The sequence below is a fragment of the Phodopus roborovskii genome, unplaced genomic scaffold (assembly GCF_943737965.1).
Source record: "Phodopus roborovskii unplaced genomic scaffold, PHOROB, whole genome shotgun sequence".
NCBI lineage: Eukaryota > Metazoa > Chordata > Mammalia > Rodentia > Cricetidae > Phodopus > Phodopus roborovskii.
This window is the reverse complement of record NW_026126516.1, coordinates 13,133,917-13,149,284: the sequence shown is the minus strand read 5'-3', so window position 1 is coordinate 13,149,284 and position 15,368 is coordinate 13,133,917. Positions and strand designations below refer to the sequence as shown.

General features: G+C 47.5%; 1 gene segment (V, D, J or C); it reads left to right on the top strand.

Moving 5' to 3' along the window:
* Positions 1 to 1,989: 1,989 nt before the first annotated feature.
* The window catches only part of LOC127231035 (Ig gamma-2A chain C region secreted form-like), a 123,691-nt gene continuing 110,312 nt past the window's right edge, over positions 1,990 to 15,368 (top strand). The window contains 2 exon segments of the C gene segment in view: positions 1,990 to 2,109; positions 14,960 to 15,182. Coding sequence covers positions 1,990 to 2,109; positions 14,960 to 15,182 — 343 coding nt within the window.

Here is a 15,368-nt window from a genome sequence, read left to right as displayed (position 1 = left end):
TCTGCTCCCAACAGCCTCTCTTTCTCAGAGGCCAGGGACACAACCAGAAGCCACTCTGATCTCCACCTATACAAATTTCCTCTTCCTATAGGAAGAGCCCTAGAGATCTTCCTATCAGAACTGGAAACACTCCAAGCTAGACTCAGACAGCCTAAACAACCATTCAGTAACCCTTGATTTGGCCATCCAGACCTGGCTGGCACCCACAAGACCAAGGTGCCCCTACAAGAGCCTCATCAGGGGTCATCAGATACTTTGGGACCACAAGAAAACTGTGAGTTTCTTTCTACCTGGGTCAGTGCAATGCAAATGGGAGCAGGTTACGGAGGGTGGGATTGACTTCATCTACATAGGAGCTGGTGGGGGAATAAAGGGCAGAAGGACCTCACAGACTACTGATCACCTGAGAAAGGTTCTGTTCCTCATACTTGAACCTTCATGGATCTGTGAAGGGACAGAATGCCAGGCAGTCATGATACTACTCACAGAAAGAATTTTCAGAAGTCCCTGTCAATGCTTTCTTAGAAGCCTCACCAGTACCATCCAGGAAGGATCCCACTGAGAGACTGGGAGACATTGGAAGACACTTCTGTGGAAGCCTCAGACCCAGGTTCCTGCCAGGGCCTTCCTGGAGAGATACAAGCCCAGGAGAGAAGGCTGGACTTATGCCCAGGATAGCTCAAGTCTGCACCGATACCTGTGTGGCCACTGGACCCTAGGCAGGGCTTTTTGTGAAGGGATGTTCTACTGTGATAATTATGGTAACTACCACAGTGGTTCACCCAGCAGCAAAAACCCAGTAGGAAACTTTGGCCCCAGCAGATGCATCAGCTCCAAACAACAGTGGGCCTAGAGCCGCTGGCACCTAAGGGTCTGTAAATGAATCTTGACCGCTGAGGCACGTTGACTGACACTAAACCAACACAGCATTTCCCACAGACCACAGTGTCCTTGTAGTACCCCAAGATCTGCTCCCAACAGCCTCTCTTTCTCAGAGGCCAGGGACACAACCAGAAGCCACTCTGATCTACACCTATACAAATTTCCCCTCCCTATAGGAAGAGCCCTAAAGATATTTCTATCAGACCTGGAAACACTCCAAGCTAGACTCAGACAGCTTCAGCAACTATCCAGAAACCCTTGATATGGCCATCTTGACTGGCTGGCACACAAAAGACAAAGTTGTCCCCACCACCACCACACCCTCGGAATGGAGCTCATCATGCACTTGGGGACTATGAGGAGCCTGTACTTTTCCTGCAAGACTAATTGGAGCAGGTTCCTGAGTGTGGGACTAACTTCATCTACAAAGGAGCTGATAGGGGTAAAAAGGGAAGAAGGCTTTCTCAGCCCGAAAAAATGTCCTGTGCCTGATTCTTAGACAATCATGGTTCAGTCAAGGGACAGAATGCCAATGGTCACCTCCCTGTGGCTCCACACCCAGAGAACGTGACTTAAGCTTCTCTGGGGTGAAGATCTACCCCTCTAAATTTGCCTTGCTTAAGGACAGGAAAGACCAAGGAGACTATTGAAAAATCTGTCCCCCTGGCTCCCTGCTTGGGACAGGATTGGCCATTTTGGCTCCTCGGTAGACTATTGCCATTATCCAAGGATACCTGTCCTGAGAGGCCCTTTGTGGGTCTCTAGTACTCTCTCAGTTATCCCCTCTACTTTCTCTTTGTCTTCCCAGCCACAGAAGCACAGGGAAGTATGTTCAGCATTGCACATCAGAACCAAGTGGTTTGAAATCATGCCACTGCAAAGCTATAATGTGTTTCTCACTAGGGTACTAACAACCAGCAGGTCCTGTGTTTGCTGAACTGACCCTCATGGCCTAGGAAGCATCACAACATGCCTCCAAATCTGGCTCACTGTTGGCCAATAGACATCCACCTGCCTCATATCCCATCTCTCACAGAGCCACAGGGCATCTATGGACAGAGGGCAGTTAGAGGAAAAGCAGACAGCAGTTGGAAAGGTTCCAGACCCATGAGCCATCACAATGTGACAGAGGAGGATTCTGTGTGCAGCCCCCCACTATGGAATATCTTCTACGAGGTTCGTATCCGTCCCCAAACCCCGGGCCTGTCAAGTACAGTGGCTATCCAGGTAGGATATGTGGGACCGTAAGCTTGGCCAGGGGTATTAGCTCTGAGACTAGACAGCCCCAGTTGAGTCAGGGTTGATAGACCAAGACTCTGCTGTGTCAGGGATTGTACAAGAGTGATGATAGCAGGTTCAGGCAGTGGCCCCACTGGACATGGTACAACCCCACACAGAGAAGCCATTCTGCACTGGGGCAGGATTCTTAGCAGAAAAGAACCCAGGGTTGAAGGAGTCACACTACAAGGGAAACAGACCCAGGAGACACACAAAACCCTGCCAAGTAAAGAAGCCACGGGCCAAGAATTTTCTTCTAGAATCTGAACCATGGTAAGTTTGGGGTACATGGCCCACAGAGAAATTCAGTGAGCCAGAATCATATCTAAGCCACTCCTACTATCTTTAGGTGAGATTGTCTAGTTGTGCAAATACCTCTTGGATGGCTCACCTCACTCTCCATTCTAAAAGGACAGGAACAGCCTAAGTAGGGACAGAGCCAGGATTTACACACACACACACACACACACACACACACACACACACACACACACACACACAGCACCATATAACAAATGGAAAGGGGACCTAGGGACCTATCAACCTGGCCCACTCGTGACATCCCTCCCAGTGTGGAGGGCTATGGACTGCTGGAATTAGTGTCACCCCAGGGACCCCTTTGCTATAAAGATGACTGGAAGTAGTCACAGGAGAATTTGTTCCAGCCTGAGGCACTGTGGGTTACTATAGCGGATATTACCACAGTGTCATACACCACACATAAAACTTGCCCTGAGGCTTCTCAGTGCTCCTGAGGCTGTGACACATGCTCTGTCCACAGGAGAAAGCCACCATGTCCAAAGCCAAGAAGGCTCTGAGGACCTGAGAGGATTTTGAAGAAGTTGGTATCACAGTGGGTATGGCTGGAACTACCACTATAAGAAAAGCTGCAACCAAAACTGCTCTCCAAACCTCAGCGCTCAGACACAGACTCTGCCTGGCTTAGTGCTAAGCCCCAACCACTCAGCTGCCCTGAGTTTCTATACTCCTTGGTAACTTGGGGGAGGCCATCCTTACTCTCTCATCTTGACTCGGGACTCTCCACCAAAGCCGACCCTTCAGGGGAGAAGCTACAGGCAGACAGGATCAGTCGGCTCCACCACCATCAGTACAGGCAGGCGACTTCAGGTAGAGCCTGTGACATCCGGTAAAGACTGCAAGCACAACAGACACCACACAGCCCCTGGGACACCATGACACCAAGGCCCCCAACTGGCATCTGCTCCCCATTTCCAGCAACAGGAGATCCACCTGCTCTGGGTCAAGAGGGGAAGTTCCCAGGGATAGGCATGAGAAGCAGCCCTGTGGTGTCGCTACCAGCCACAAATCCTCCCAGAAATACTACACAAGCAGCTGTTCAGACAGTGGCAGTCAGAGTGGACACAGACATCAAACAGACGCCTGGCACAGAAGCCCAGGCTGAGAAAATGGTGCAAAAATACCAGTGTCCCTTCAGACCATGCAGCCAGTCATTATCATCCCATGGAAAGGCCCTTCATTAGATTCCACAATGTAGTATACTCTACTTCATACCCATCCTGGGACCCATTCACTCCAGACAATTGAAACCAGGCTTCCCCGTAGCTCATCTCCAGTCTTGTTCTCCAGCCTGTAGCCCACCCAGTCAGTCAGCCTGAGCCCATCCCAGAAAAGCCTGGAACCTCCGCTAGCAGGTGAACCTCAGAAGATCGCTCACTTACCTCCAGTCCTTTGAGCAACACTGTTCCCAGTAGATCTACTAGACCAAGGAGGCTTCCAGAGATAGAGATGCCTACACATTCTCTCTCTCCCTCCCCCTCTCTCTCTCTCTTTCTCTCTCTCATACACACACACACACACACACACACACACACACACACACACACAGGGGCAGAGGAAATGAGAGATGGAGAAAGAGAGAGCTGGAAGGGAGGTCAGGAACGTCAAATCCAGCAGAAGTTGTTATCAACTATCAGACAAACGTGCAGAAATCCTGCCCAGAGTCGTGTTTCTTCTGTGGGCCAGTGAGGTGGTGACGCAGCCTGATTCTTACCCATCTTCTCCCTTCAGCTTTAAGACTGGATGGGTTCTAACCATGTCAGCATAACCTTGACATTGCACTACAAGGCCACCCAAAACATGCTCCTCCCAGAGTCTTCCGTTTGGAGGTTCTCCCCTCCACTAAAACCACATACATCCTTCCTTCCTTCCCTCCAGTCAAGGCCCAGAGGTCCCCCATTCCATATTCATCCCCTGCTTGCACCAAAGTTCCTTATAGAGTTAAAAAGGCAACACCTTCACTCACACTACTCACCCTGACCAACTAGGGAGAGGTTGCCAGATGTTCCAGAAATATCCTTGATGCCCCCCCCCCAAAAAAACTGATTCTGATTTGGAGCAGTCAGTAATGAGCATGTTTTATTAAAGTTATCAAACTTCAAAATGAGCAAAATAAGGCCTTAAATGAGAAATAGCCTCATTCTCAGGAAACTAACCTAGGCTAGGGTACAGCATAGTTTTATGTCACCTTGAAACAAGCTGGAATTATCTGAGAAGACTGAAGCATGATTGAGAAGATACCTCAGTGAGATTTGCCCACAGACAAGTCTGTTGGGTGTTACTTTGCTTAATGATTGACGAGGGAGGGTGCAGCTCATTGTGACTGCTTCTGCCCCTGGGCAGGTAGCCCTGGGTGATACAGGAAAAAAGGCTGTATAAGAAGCATCCCTGTGGGCCCTCTGCTTCAGCTTCTGCCTCCAGGTTCCTGGGCTGACTTCCCTCAGTGATGAGATATGACCCAAGAGCTGTAAGATGAAATAAACCCTTTTCTTTCCCATGCTGCCTTTGGTCATAGTCTTAGCAATAAAAACATAACTAGGACACATACTATATAAATGCCTGTGCAACCTTACAAGAGACAAGGCATTATCTAATAATACTCTGCTCAGTAACCCTGGTTTTCAAATATGTTTTCACATGTGCACCCTTAAGGAATTTTTTCCTTGAATCTAACTTCACTGGATAAGTTTTACATGAGTATGCAATTGTATCTATGAATTTACATGCACATTTGACATGGAAGACATAGTTTATTGCTGTGAATAATATAGAATAATGACTGAAGGGTTATTCTGCTCCACCAAAATAGAAATCAATGGTCAGCGAAAAAGCTTCTCAATATTGAACTCTGGTAGCTACCTTTTCAGTCTTCATCTTCCAGCAGGCATACGGAAGCAGAAGCAAGTATCACCCTGAAATGCTACAGTCTTCATGCAGGCCTTAAGTTTGTGGACACTTGTCTGTGACCAGAATTATAGCTCTCTTTCAGGCATCAAAGATCCTTGAAGATCAGGGACTACAGATTATTATCAGCTCTTCTCTCTTTCATGCCATCTCTGCTTCCCCTTCCCTTCTTCCTGCCCTGCTGTGCTCACACTGTTTGGTGATGATTCCATTGTCAGTGGTTGCCTCCAGGACTCAGGATATCTGCATCTGTTAGAAGATCCTGAGGAATCCAAGGTACCAGAAGGACAGCCGGGACCTGACACTGAGTGCAGCTGGGTTCGTCCAAGGGCAAAAATTCCCTCCCATTATTCTTAGAAGATGGGATATACATGAAGGATCAGGGAGTAATCTGGGTGGTAGTGTGGATTACTCAAGTGGGTGAGTAATGACCATGGGCAGGTCCAAGGCCATCACAAAGAAGCTTCACTTCTAAGTGTTTAAGCACAGGTTATCAGGGCTTTGTGCTAGTAAAACCAAGACTCGGGGCTTAGGAGCAGAGGCTCAGTGCAAGCAGGATGGTCATGAACCACTAGAAAACAGACACTTTTTCCCCGAAGGCCAGGCCTCGGGGTTGGAGAATGATGCTGGGACCTTCAAGAGCCCAGCAATAGATAAGGTAAGTGATATTGGATGGGCAGGCTAATATATACTAATAAGTGTCATTTTAACTGTTCATGGGACATTCAGCTATCAAATTGTGGATGATATTGTCCTCGCTGTTGCTGTTGCAGTTTTTTTTATTTTCAGATTCCAGTTCTTACTGAAAGAAAAAAAATAAAGACTACTGAAGAGAAGTTTATTTTGGACCTGATATTGCAACACTAGGGGAGGCAGCATGGGAATGTGTCTTGGCCAAGTTGGTGATTAGGTAGCCCACTTACAAAGCCCAAGAAGGAGTATTGGCCAATTACAGCTTCCATTTTAGATCGATCACAGTCACCGAGGCTTATTATGAACAGTTGTAGCTGGCCACTGGTCATAGTACACCTCTCAAAAAGGATAGTACTCTCTTTGGGTTGAAGTTTAAGTAGTTCATAGAAGCCCGTAATTGAAAAAAGCTTGGTACAAGGTGTGATGTTTGGCGCTATCAACTTGACAGAATCTAGACTTTCCTGGATGATAGATTTGCAGATGACTTTTATTAACACACATGTGGGAAGACACAAAGCTGAGTCTTAACTGTGGGTGGGACCATTCCCTGGGCTGAGGATTCTGAAGTCTATACAATAGGGAAAGCAAGCTGAGCACCCGTATGCATGCATTTTTGCTGCATCCTGTGTGGCTTGGGTCCTGGAACCCTGCCAGGGGCATGAAGGTGAGGGAATAAAGGCAAACACACATACGTTGAAACCAAGACAGTGTGGAGTTCTCTAACCACTATGGCCATAGTTTGGAAACTCAGGGTGTTTATTAGATACAGCAAAGATAAGGGATTAGCTAATCTCAATAGGATGGATCTCTAGGTGAGCAGTATCTGCTTGTAAACATCTGTGAAGGGGAAGAAACTGTTACTAGGCTTTGCACATAAAGGTCCATCATTCATAAACACTCACACTCAGATTCTCAAAAGAATTTTGTCACCCACCTGTCTTCAGCCTGGCTAAAATAAGTAATGGCTTTGTCAATTTCCCAGGAGTCCAAGACCTTGGAATTCTCAACGTGGCTGTGTGCATACTTACACCTTCAAGTCCACTCAGGACTTTGCTATTCAAGGCTTACTCCACTCCCTAGGCCCATCTGTCTCTGACAGCAGATTCACTGTGACCAGCTACTACAAGCTCGGCTGCCACGTATGCCCCAAAATTAAAACAGTACCTTGAACTGCTGGCAAACATAAGCCCATCCTTCCTTGAGTTGCTTTTGTTGGGCCATTTTTTGTCAGAGAAACAGAAAAGTAATGGAGACAAACATTGGTTGGTACCAAGAGTTGGCATCCATTGCAGGAATAAGCCTGACTGTGTTTAGGTTCCTGAAGGACACTGAAATTGTTTCTGTAGGAGGATTTGAAGCTATCAGATAGAAAAGACCTTCAATGATGGAAGGAGAGATTAATGGGTTGTCCTGTGGGAAGCTTAGAAGAAAATAATAATAAGAGAAATGAGGACAATTTTCTCTCAGCTCAGGACCTAGAGGGGAGGGGACCATTTGTGTGATATCTTGAGCAAGAATCTGGCTTCATTCTGCTTATATTTTTGTGTGGCACTGAATTTAAAGATAATAGATTAATTTGTTAGGCAGAGAAAAGTTCAGGCAGGAGAGCATTCAGACTGGTGCTGAGGAAGCAGCTGCAACTGTTAGAGAGGTTAATATCACTGCAGAGAAGCCTGTTCAGGAGGGTGTGTCGAGATGCTCATTCAGACATTGCATCCCAAGATGATGGAAGAACATGGTATTGTCATTCACATGGTACTGGTTTTTGGAATCATAAAAGATGCAAGGGGAGAGTCATGGGGTCTTGCTCCATGGTTTCAGAGAGCTGCTAAGGACAAGCAGTATATATCAGCATCAGAGTGCATTTCAAGACATCTTGAAGGCCACTGTGTGAGCCTGTGAAGGTAAAGGCTTTTCACTATTTGCTCTCTTGACACTGCCTCATACTCCATTGCCGTTGTTGCTGCGGCTGTGGCTGCCCAATGTTTGCAAGCTTTCATCATGGAATAAAGACCAGCTGGTCTCCAGGAACTTCTAGGACTCCAGACTGGGGCTACCGAGTCACCCCTCCTTTTTAAACTGAGTGACTTATTGATCTTTTCCTCACAGTTAGAGGAGGCTTTTCTGGAACTACTCTGGCTATTGATTCTTCTAGGCTGGAGGATAGAGAACCTAGTTCACAGTATCTCTGGTGAAGTTTGGCTATTGTTACTGTGTGTGGTGATTTGAATATGAATGGCATGGAGATGCATGATGTGAAAGACACAAAGAAAAGCTATAAGAAAAAGAACGATCCCCCATAAGCTCATGTATTTGTTATTCACCAGCGAGTGGAACTATTTAAGAGGATTATATGATTAGGTGTGGCCTTGTTGGAAGAAGTGTGCTACCTCTGTTCGGCTTTAAGTTTCCAAAAGCATTTGCCTGGGCTTAAGTCTCTCTTTCAGCCTATGGGTCAGTGTGTAGCTCTTAGCAACTGTTCTAGCACCGTGTGGGCTATCATACTCCTCTCCAGTGCAAAAATGAACTAAACTTCTGAAACTGTAAGCAAGTCTTCAGTTGAATGCTTTCCTCTACAAGAGTTACCTTGATCATGGTGTCTCTTCACAGCAATAGAACACTGACCGAGACGGAAGTTGGTAACAGGAATGGGATATTGCCGTGACAGCCTGACCATGATGCTTTTAGCAGAATGGTACTTTGAACCTTTGGAGTAGGAAAGCTTAGTAGACCACACTAGTAGGCGTGTGGATTATAGTGGTGTTGAGAACAATGTAGATCGTAATGGCCTGGCTCAAGAAGTTTCCAAGGGGAAGATCATATTAGTAAGTGGCCTAGAGACTATTCTTGCAATATTTTGACAAAGAATGGGGGTGCCGCCATCCCCTGTCCATCTGAGCTGCTGTAGAAATTCCAGTTAACTCCTAGATTCACACACCCATGTGCCACACGTCTCCCCTGGATGTGGCTCTTGGACCTACTTGTGGATAAGCTCACCCTTGCTCGGACCATCACTTCTGTTTGTCAGGGTACCACCACAGCCCTGTGCTCCTCTGTCTTACCTCAGCATGCAGGAAGGTGAGAACCCTCTCCACCCCAGACATTAAGGGGCTGCTCAGAGAAGCCTGCCTCCTCCCCACTGGAACCAGCACCCGCATGGAAAAGACACGCCCTCACGTGAGAGGAGAAAGTCAAGGCTGTCAAGAAAATGGGTGCGATGTGTTAGCTCCGCTTCGTCCTTCTGGAAACTTCTTTTCCCACACCCTCCCCTCTGTATCAGCACAGAGAGTCAAAAACAGTGTTACTGACAATTGCATTTTATTTTCCCTGACCCATATGGGGCTGGGACAGGAAGGAAAGTCCTGAGAGGGTGGCCTACCACAGGCTTGCAGCCCAGCCACCATTTGGCGGCTTTGATTTTTGTGGTATAAGGTGGTTAGTCCTCCTCAGGGTACCCACCTTCCAAGTGAGAAATGGGGGAGGTGTGTTCAGTCTTTACCACCTGTCTTCCGTTTAGACGGGTGTTGTGACAAGGTCTCGGCTATCCCAAAGGTTGCTCTGAGCTCTCTACAGCCAATGGCGGCCTCGGAATGATGCGCTCCTAGGTCGGGGATCACTGAATGCACTGCCACACCCTGTTCACACCCAGTGAGTGCTAGGTGAGCACTCCAGCTGCATCCACAAGCTGTTTTGTCACTGGGTAGCCCAGGCTGGCCTGAGTCTCCAGGTCCTGCTGCCTCTGTCTCCTGAGTTCGGGAATTGCAAGTGTCAACTACTCCCCTCGGCTTTCCTTCCCTTCCTTTTGCTTTTAAAGTTTTCAGTGCTGGGGGAACGGGCAGGGGCAAATGGAGAACAGGGGACAAGATGGCTCAGCTGGTAAAGGTGATTCCTCCAAGCCCGACAACCAGAGTTCGAGCCCCAAGACCCACAGGGTAGAAGGAGAAATACAAACCCTGCAAGCTGTTCTCTGACAGAACAGGCCAAGACATGCACGTACCTCCTCATCCTTCTCACCTGTACACACGAAACAAAACAAATAAAATGTAACAAAAACGTTTAAGTTCAGTATGGGGCTGGGGAGGGGGAGAGCGGGTGGTGGTGGTGGTGGATATTAAGCTCAGGGACTTGCACATTTCAGCCAAGCTGTCTCTCATTTGGAACAAGGAGAGGCTGGTGTTCTGTGACCTTGTCCGATTCCACACTTTAAATAAATTAGGTGCAGCTGAAATGAGCTTATCAACCACCTCCCTACTGTATTGCCGGCCAAACCCAGATGTTGTTCATGTCCACAAGTGACCTGGAAACCACACCCTCAGCCCCTCACTGGGGGATTCTAGGCAGGGCTCTACCACTGAGCCACACCCAAAAAAAAAGAATGTGGGCGTTCTTTTGCCCCGGTCATAAAAATCTGCTTGATGCTAAATTGAAGAGTTTTGGATCATGGATTTGTCAGAAGAGGTTTCAAAACAGACTAGTATTGACTCTGTCGTTTGGTTATTATTACTCACTCTTATGCAAAGTTACAATGAAAATGAACAAGCTGGACAAAGACAAATGCAAAATGCAAAGGAGCACTAAGAATTATAATAGAGCTAAGCCTAGTACTCAAGCAGATAAAAAGTTCAAAGAAAAGCCTCAAGCTACATGGAATAAAGAGAGTGGTGATCTCATGGCAAGACCCATCCAACTATGTAGCAGGTCTTTCTTTGGACTACCATCTCTCAAATAGCAACACAGAGAGACCTCGTATTAAGTGGGAATGCTTGGCCTTAGTTTAGGCTTGTTCCCAAACAGTTCTTATAACTTAACCTATTCTGCCAGGCAACTTGTGACCTCTTCTCCATACTGTACATCTGACTTCCTCTGTATCTTGCTGGAAAACATTTACCTCTCTTACTTCTTCCCAGAGTTCCTATCACTGCCCAGAAGTCCAGCCTATCAGTTCTTGCCTAGCTATTGGCTGTTCAGCTCTTTATTAAACCAATCAGAAAAATGACTTCATAGTCATAGTGTACAAAAAGATTATGACACAACATTTTGCCCTTTTTTGTTTTAATAAAAAAGATAGATTTTTAACTCTAACACAATAAAACTACATATAATAAGAACAATTATCAGGTAAAAATCACATTCACAATGTCCTGTCTATAACTGGATTCCAGGAGTAGGCTCATTGTTTAGCTATGGGTGTCTGCTTCTCTTCCATCAGCTCCTGGATGAAGGCTCTAGGATGCCATATAAGGTAGTCATCAATCTCATTATCAGGGAAAGGCATTTAAGGTAGCCTCTCCACTATTGTTTAGATTGTTAGTTGGGGTCATCCTTGTAGATCTCTGGACATTTCTCCAGTGCCAAATTTCTCTTTAGACCTGTAATGGCTCCCTCTATTATGGTATCTCTTTTCTTGCTCTCCTGTATTTTCCCCCCAACTCAATATTCCTGCTCCCTCTTATCCTCCTCTCCCCTCCTCTTCCCCCCTTCTCTTTCTCTTAATTCCCTCTCCCCTAACTCCAGGCTCCCAATTTGCTCAAGAGATCTTGTCCCTTTCCCCTTCTCTGAGGGACCATGTGTGTCTCTCTTAGGTTCCTCCTTGCTTCCTAGCTTTTCTGGTGGTGTGGATTGTAGGCTGGTAATCCTGCACTCTATGTCTAATATCCATATATGAGTGAGTAATTAATAAATGGGACCTCCAGAAACTGAGAAGCTTCTGTAAGGCAAAGGACACAGTCAACAAGACAAATGGCAGCCCACAGAATGGGAAAAGATATTCACCAACCCCACAGCTAATGGAGGGCTGATTTCCAAAATAACAAAGAACTCAAGAAGCTCGTCACCAAAATAATGAATAATCCAGTTAAAAATGGGGTATAGAACTAAGCAGAATTCTCAGTAGAGAATTCTCTAAAATGGCTCAAAGATACTTAAGAAAGTGCTCAACATCCCTTAGCCATCAGGGAAATGCAAATGAAGGCAACTCTGAGATACCATCTTGCTTCTGTCAGAATAGCTAAAATCAAAGACACCAACAACAGTTTATGCTGGAGAGGATGTGGAGAGAGGACAACACTCCTCCCTTGCTGGTGGGAGTGCAAGCTTGAACAGCCACTTTGGAAATCAGTACAGAGTTTCCTCATGAAAATGACAATCAGTCTACCACAGGACCTGGCAATCCCCCTCTTAGGCATATACCCAAAACATGCAGATCCATGCAACAAAGACAGCTGTACAACTATGTTCATAGCAGCATTATTTGTAATAGCAAGAACCTAGAAGCAACCTAGCTGCCCCTCAACTGAAGAATGGATAGAGAAAATGTGGTACACTTATGCAATGGTGATGGGAGATGTCATTCTGTATATGTTTTTCTCATACTGGTTAATGGATAAAGCACTGTTGGCCAATAGGAAAGGAAGATAGGAGGGACTAGGAGACAAGGAGGAGAGAGGAAGTAGTTAGGAGGAGTCAAGATGGAGAGACTGGAAAGAACAGAACTGCTGGCCCCGCTCTCCGGTAAGAAGACCACATGGAAAAATGTAGATTAACAGAAATGGGTTAACACTTAAGACAGAGCTAACCGATAAGAAACTAGTACCTGGCCAACATCATTATATCAAATATAGCATCTCTGTGTGTTATTTGGGGCTGGCATGGCGGTGGGACCAGACTCCAGCTGTGGGACAGAGGCTGGGAGACAAACTCAGACCTGGCCAGTAGGTCCAGTTCTGACCATGCCATTGTGCAGATGCAGTTTCCTTACCTTTGCTTCGTCACTGCCTGTGTTTCTGCCCTGACTTCCCCTCAGTGATAGATTTATAAGATGAAATAAACCCTTCCCTCCCCCACCAAGTTGCTTTTGGTTGTGATGTTTATCATAGAAACAGAGAATCAAACTAGAGCACTTGTGTATTTTTCCTGGCGTGTGTCCATAGTAGGAAGGGCAGAGATCTTCAGACCTAGACCATGGATACTGCAGAAGAGGCACACGGAAAGCCCAAGTGTAGATAGGTGGATTTATTGTGTGATATCAATCCACAGTAGCTCTGCACAGCTGAGAGATGACAGGAAGGTCAAAAGCTTCCTTCTGGGATGGCAAACCCTGTCACACTGCAGTCTATAAGGTGTATTGTACCACAGGAGGGGACTAAGACTTGGGCAGGCAACAGAGCCTGTAGTTCAGCTAGACCTCTGCAGTGAGTAACCAAACTATGGGTGGAAGTCCATAGAAGGCGCCTTCCACTCCCCTACCAGAAACTGAGTCCTTCAGCAGGGACAGGTGTTCACTGGGGAGCAGCCCTACCCCCCTTCCTTCAAGAGGCCATCTAAGACAGACCAAAGAGGACAGAGACCCTGGGAAGTGATGTGATTGAGCATCCAAGACTTAGAGGTCCTCCACACTGCAGGACCCCAGCCAAGAGAACAAGAAAGGCTGGCCCTCGCCCTTGAGCAGCAGGGACCCTCTAGAGTATGGTCCACTCACCCTCCCGCTCACCCCACATTCCCATGTCCCCAGGTCACCAAGTCAGACACCACCCTTCCTATATACACACCCCACCTGTGTCCCAGCTCCCCAGTCACCTCCCCTCCTGATCACCCCACACCTTACTTACCTGAGTCCTATGCCTAGCTTGAGGCTATAAACCTCCATACCCCCTAGGCACCCACTGCTGACCTATTGGGCCCAGCTCTGAACAAACTCACATGTAGACTCTTTCCTATATTGACTTCTGACACCTCCAGGGTCAGAAGTCTACTGGCAAATAAATAAATAAATATGTAAAGCAAAAACAAAAACAAAAAACTTCCTCTTGGAGCACTGAACTCCTGCTGTGCACGGCTCAGGACAGCTAAGACTCCTTGCTGACAGCCAGAAGCTCTGGTGGAGACCAGGAGGGGACACATCCGCCCCGGGCATGGGTGACAGGGCACCAGCAAAGCTACCCCTTAGGACCATTGGGATGACACTTTAGACTTTAATGTAGGTCAGGTCACTTTCCTATTGTACAAATAGGGTCAGAAAGCAAATGACAGCCTGAGTGCCTGACAGGCACCCAAGTGCTTTGCAGAGGTACCCAGTCATGGATCAAGTCCCTCCCTCTGGGGGCTGCCCAGCGAGGGGCTCTGCCCACCCCCAACACCATCACAGACCTTTTCCTGTAGCTGACAAACAGCTCAAATGCAGGTGAGTGGCAGATGTGTGTGGCTCCACCTCATACCTGTCTTATTTTAAAGAGAAGGAAAGCCCCACAGGCTCCAGAACTTGAGCAGCTGTTTTGAGGAAAATCAATGGTCTCTGATGTGAGGTGCCTGGCGGTTCGGGGATCAGGGTCTCCACACTCTGTGGCTAGTGTGAGGTTTGAGAGTCAGGGTCCCTGTGGTGTCTGTGGCTGGGGCAAGGTTTTGGATGAGCAGAGAACCACAGTGCTAACTGGAACCACAGTGACTCACTGTTCAACAAAAACCTTCTGTTTGGAGCTTCCCAGGGGCAGCCAGGGAGCTAGAGGAAGCTGAGGGGAAAGGATCAGAGAAGGGTGAGTTTCTGGAAGGTGGGAGACAGTGTGGAGGGAGGGTCCTGTGGGCAGGTGCTGGGCTCCTAGATGGGGAAACACGGAAGGGTACAGGAAGAGTAACCCAGGCCAGAGCTTGGCAGATGGGGTTTGCTCAGAGTACAGGGTGGGTGTGGCTTCCTCGTTCCTTCCTCTGTTCCTTCTGTTTCCTTCTTCTCTTCCCTCTTTACTGGGTCTCACTATGCTAACACAGTCCAGCCTGAAAGATACCATCCTACAAGCATGCCCCATCTAGCTTGGAAGTCTCTCCAAACAGCTGAGTTTCCGGGGCTTGGAGCCCCCTGAGGACCGCAAGTGGCTTTGGGCTGGATTTTTTTAAGGCTCTGGATGTAGGGCTACCTCACTGTGCCTATGCTTACTTCGATACCTGGGGCCAGGGGACCCTGGTCACCGTCTCTTCAGGTAAGCAGCTCATCTGGGGACTGTGGGGTTCCAAGCAACATTGTGGTGAGGGTTTTAGTATAGGAGCAGAGGCAGAACAGAGGCTGTGCTACTGGTACTTTGATGTCTGGGGCCAGGGGACCCTGGTCACCGTCTCCTCAGGTAAGCTGGCTTTCTTTCTGCATCCTCCATTCCAAGTCTGGGAAAGATATTCTCAGGTGTCCCCAGGTTGGGCCATCTGCAGGCTCTGCATAGGTCAGAAGTTGTTCTGTAAGGATGGAGTCTTTGCTCCCAGGATAAGAGGCAGGCAGGCAAAGGTTGCAACCTGCGAGACAGTGACAACCGTAG